This window comes from Electrophorus electricus, unplaced genomic scaffold (assembly GCF_041902795.1).
Source record: "Electrophorus electricus isolate QZ-2024a unplaced genomic scaffold, ASM4190279v1 Scaffold263, whole genome shotgun sequence".
NCBI classification, from domain to species: domain Eukaryota; kingdom Metazoa; phylum Chordata; class Actinopteri; order Gymnotiformes; family Gymnotidae; genus Electrophorus; species Electrophorus electricus.
Genome location: NW_027658543.1, coordinates 32,501 through 37,500, shown reverse-complemented (window position 1 = coordinate 37,500; position 5,000 = coordinate 32,501). Strand labels below are relative to the sequence as shown.

The 5,000-nt window shown below is 51.1% G+C and overlaps 1 protein-coding gene across 2 annotated transcripts in view; it reads right to left on the bottom strand.

Moving 5' to 3' along the window:
- Positions 1-5,000, bottom strand: part of LOC145655492 (cAMP-dependent protein kinase type I-beta regulatory subunit-like) — a 37,428-nt gene that overhangs the window by 1,678 nt on the left and 30,750 nt on the right. For both annotated transcript variants that reach the window (XM_081709031.1, XM_081709030.1), the window contains one exon: positions 3,133-3,193. In XM_081709031.1, the coding sequence (XP_081565157.1) occupies positions 3,133-3,193 (61 nt within the window). The remainder of the gene's footprint in view (positions 1-3,132; positions 3,194-5,000) is intronic.

The window sequence follows — 5,000 nt, the reverse complement described above, 5'->3', positions numbered from 1 at the left end:
AGTTCTTTTAGAAGAAATGTGTCTGTGTGTGTGTGTGTGTGTGTGTGTGTGTGTGCGTGTGTGCGTGTGTGCGTGCGTGCGTGCGTGCATGTGTGTGAGAGTTGGGGCCAGGCTGTCTGCATGCCCCAGACTGATGGTCACTTTATCAGGCTGGGTAAAGCATCCTCACGCCTGTGTAGATCCTTAACAGCCTCAGCCGTAATGCGATCCACCAACACTGCTGGTCCGAGTCAGCAAACGCAGTGTGTGTGTGTGTGTGTGTGCGTGTGTGTGCGCACGCATGCTCAAGTGCGTGTTATCCCCTCTTCCGCACAAAGCGACATCAAGGGCTTGTCACCAATTTCGTGGCTATCGCAAAACCCCCCAAAGCAAGGCCCTCCTCCCTTCATGTGAAAAGAGTCGAAGCAGGAAGCAGCAGTGGGAAAAGGTGGGCACTGGAACACACGCCTCGACACAGCCATAAAAGAGGGAACATGAGGAGAAAGAAAAACACAAGCAAACAAGAGAAGAAGAGGTGTGTGTGTGTGTGTGTGTGTGTGTGTGTGTGTGTGTGAGTGTGTGTGTCTGTTTGCTCAGGCAGCTAATAACCCCTTATAGAGCAGCGTGTGACCTCAGAGTAGCGCGAGGTCAGCAGGTCCCCACTGAACTACCGACGATCCTAACCCTACTCTCCCACACCAACGTAACCCTCACTCCTCACCTCCCACCCCACTCTCCCACACTCCGACACCACTCTCCCCACCCTCCCCTACACTCTCCCACTCTCCCACACCCCCACTCTCCTACACCCCCCTCCCACACTCTCCCACACCCCCACTCTCCCAACTACCCCACTCTCCTACAACCCCACTCCCTACACTCTCCCACACCCCCACTCTCCCACACCCCCACTCTCCCACACCCCCACTCTCCTACACCCCCACTCCCCTACACTCTCCCACACCCCCACACCACCACTCCCCTACACTCTCCCACTCTCCCACACCCCCCACACCCCCACTCTCCTACACCCCCACTCCCCCACACCCCCACTCTCCTACACCCCCACTCCCCTACACTCTCCCACACCCCCACACCCTCACACCCCCACTCTCCTACACCCCCACTCCCCTACACTCTCCCACACTCCGACACCCCCACTCTCCCACACCCCCACACCCCCACTCCCCTACACTCTCCCACACCCCCACACCCCTACACCCCCACTCCCCTACACTCTCCCACTCTCCTACACCCCCACTCCCCTACACTCTCCCACACCCCCACTCTCCCACACCCCCACTCTCCCACACCCCCACTCTCCCACACCCCCACTCTCCTACACCCCCACTCCCCTACACTCTCCCACACCCCCACACTCCCCTACACTCTCCCACTCTCCCACACCCCCACACCCCCACTCTCCTACACCCCCACTCCCCTACACTCTCCCACACCCCCACACCCCTACACCCCCACTCTCCTACACCCCCACTCCCCTACACTCTCCCACACCCCCACACCCTCACACCCCCACTCTCCTACACCCCCACTCCCCTACACTCTCCCACACCCCCACACCCCTACACCCCCACTCCCCTACTCTCCCACTCTCCCACACCCCCCACATCCCCACTCTCCCACATCCCCACTCTACCACACCCCCACACTCTCCCACACTCCCACACCCCCACTCTCCCACACCCCCACTCTCCCACATCCCCACTCTACCACACCCCCACACCCCCACTCTACCACACCCCCACTCTCCCGCACCCCCACTCTCCCACACCCCCCACACTCTCCCACACTCCCACACCCCCACTCTCCCACACCCCCACTCTACCACACCCCCACACTCTCCCACACTCCCACACCCCCACTCTCCCACACTCCCACACCCCCACTCTACCACATCCCCTACACCCCCACTCTCCCACACCCATGCTCTAGTGGAGGTGCTGTACCATGTAATCCCAGTCTGCTTTCTTTAACATAGCTACAACAGAGAGGTTAACTGAAATGTCTTTTAGTGCAGGGCAAGGAGGAGTTATGACAAAAGATGAACCTTGCTTCTAGTCTGTTCTCCTAGATTACAAACACCTGTTTAGACCAGTTACCTCACTAACATGAGCACTGGAATGCATAGATGGGTGTGTGTGTCTAGCAAGAGCACTGATGCTTGCTGCATTTTTAGCATTTGAAGGCTGCATTCATGGCCTGGGCTTGTCTTACTGGTGAATAATCTAGCGATTTACATCATATGAACTCTTCATAGGAGTGAGATGATAGGAAAAGTTTCTGATTTATAACATTTGTGCTTGAATGATTATAAACGTTAAGACATTTGAGGATGAAATAGCTGGGGCATGTTTGTGTTTTGCATTTTTACAGATGTTGGTTGGCTTGCTTGTTTGTTTGTTTGCTTCGTCTCCCCTCTCTTGCTCCATTGCTTCACCAGGCCGCTGCTGGGGGCATCAGCTCTGATGCGTGGGGCTCGGGGCTGGGATACGGAACCTGTCGACAGGCGAACCCCTCAGACAGTATGTCAGACTCCCAGCAGCCAGTGCACTGCTCAGGTCTGCGGCGTGTGCGGCAGCTGGCTAATGGGAGCGTGCAAACCCCCAGCTGGCACAATCCAAGGTACCACTGCATGTGCAGCTAGCAAGGAGGTGACGTTTTTCTCAAAAACTCCATGTTGTAACAGAAAACAGGTTAATTTCAGATGAACATCTGAAGGCCGATGCATCCAAACATGGTGCAAGGTTTGTCTACGCTTTGACTCGGATAGTTTAATATAATTACTTAAAAAACTAATTCCACTGGCTTTGAGGGCTATATGTTCAAGGCTAATTCTCAGGTGAGTTCAGACTTGTTTGAGGAGACAAGGGAACACTGCTTGAAGGAAGGATTCATACAAAAAGGTGTTTTATTACACAAACGAAGGGCTTTATCAGAGCCTTGCACTTTTATCAGAGCCTTGCACTTTATCAGAGCCTTGCACTTTATCAGAGCCTTGCACTTTGTGTTTTTTGGATCATTCAGTTTTTCTACAAGTGAGGAGCACTTGGCTGAATCTCCCCTTCAGTGTGCGGGAGTTTGTGTGGAGGGCGTCAGCACACTGAAAGAACTGAATGCATGAATGACACTCACCGAGGATAGAAACCTTACTCAGGAACTCTTCATACATCTTCCTCTTCCTCAATGTGCTGCCCTGCAGAGACAGGAGTAGCAGGATATGCATTAGGCCTTAAGTAACTATATAGTTTTAATGTCAGAAGTCGGGGTCCTAATGCGCGCACGTGCGTGTGTGTGTGTGTGCGTGCATGTGTGTGTGCGTGTGTGTGTGTGTGTGATAGCGCATGCATACGTGTGTGTGCACTTTTATACTTGCGTGTGCAGTGTGGTGCGCATGCATGTATGTACAGGGTGCATGTGTGTGTGTGCGGTGTGCTTGGGTGTGTGTGTGCATGGCACGCCGGCATGTGCGAGGTGTGTGCAACATGTTCAGTGTGAACGTGCATGTGCGGTGGTGCGTGGGGTGGGCGCGTGTGCGGGTAGGTGTGTGTGGCCTTCCTGGGAGGGGGACTTTCCCCATACATAATGATGAAGGGCAGGTCCCTCCTGACAAGTCTCAACCCAGAGGGAAGCTCTGTCTGCCCCTTTCATCTTTTCACTCTGAGCACCGCTGAGACAGAACGAGCAGGATTGTCAGAAAGAGAAGAGAGGAAGAGAGAAAAGTTGGGCGAGCGAGTGAGGTGCAGCAGGGCTATGTGCTACGGGAGTAAGCAGGGAGGCTCCAGTCTTCTGAGTGAGGACTTGTTTGCATATGGGAATGATACACTTACCACGAGTGTCTTTGACTTTGGGAGTGCTGCCTCTAATTTAATATAATTTCAGATTTTCTTAAAAGGAGGGAACTTTTCCCCAGTGAGCAATGCACTAACGCAAGAGTGTAAACATACTGATTAAAGGAATTTTTCCCCCTTTTTTCAGCCTCCTTCCCACAGTTTGGCTTACAGTCGCTTTTCACTCCTCGCGGTCGGCTCGCTTTCGCTCGGCGCTGCACAGCAGGAAAGGGCCAGGTAAAGGTGGCAGCAGGTATGGCCACAAACACACACACATCAGCAAACACACACACATCAGCAAACACACACACATCAGCAAACACACACACGTCCGCAATCACACACGTCCGCAATCACAGACGTCCGTAATCACAGACGTCCGCAATCACACACATCCACAAACATACACATCCATAAACATACACATATACAATCACACACGTCCACCACGTCCATGAATCATTTTCTGTTTTAAATAAACTAATTGCATTTTACAACTCTTCTCCTCAGGAGTACGTGTGAGAGTACATATTTGTATTGTATTGTGTGTGTGTATGTGTATATGTATGTATATATATATATATATAATGTGTGTGTGTGTGTGTGTGTGTGTAGATATATTATATTATATATATATATATATATATATATATATATATATATATATATATATATATATATATATATATATATATATATATATATATATATATATATATATATATATATATATATATAATACATCTACACACACACACACACACACACACACACACACACACACACAGACATACAAGTAAGGGAGCAGTAAAGGAAATTTAGTTTGAAGATTAAAAACTGTCCATCTATCAACCGAGGCATTCGCTGCTTGACACAAAATATATAAATGGAAGCAGAAGGCGCAGAGCAGACCTCCTGAGCTGAGCTCTGAGGCTTAATTTGCTTACATTTCTCCCATAAACTGGATACATTTGGCCCGTCCAAACAGGCTACGTGGGGTTTAGACTGGTGCTGATCAGGTCCAGGGCTGGGCGCGTGACACTCAGGTGGAGTCCAAACGCAGCGAACAAAACAGAGACGTTAAACCCCCAGGGAAAGCAAGCTCACACCCTCACAGGAGCAACGTGTGTGTGTGTGTGTGTTTCAGTTCAAACGCCTAAGGCCCAACAGAGT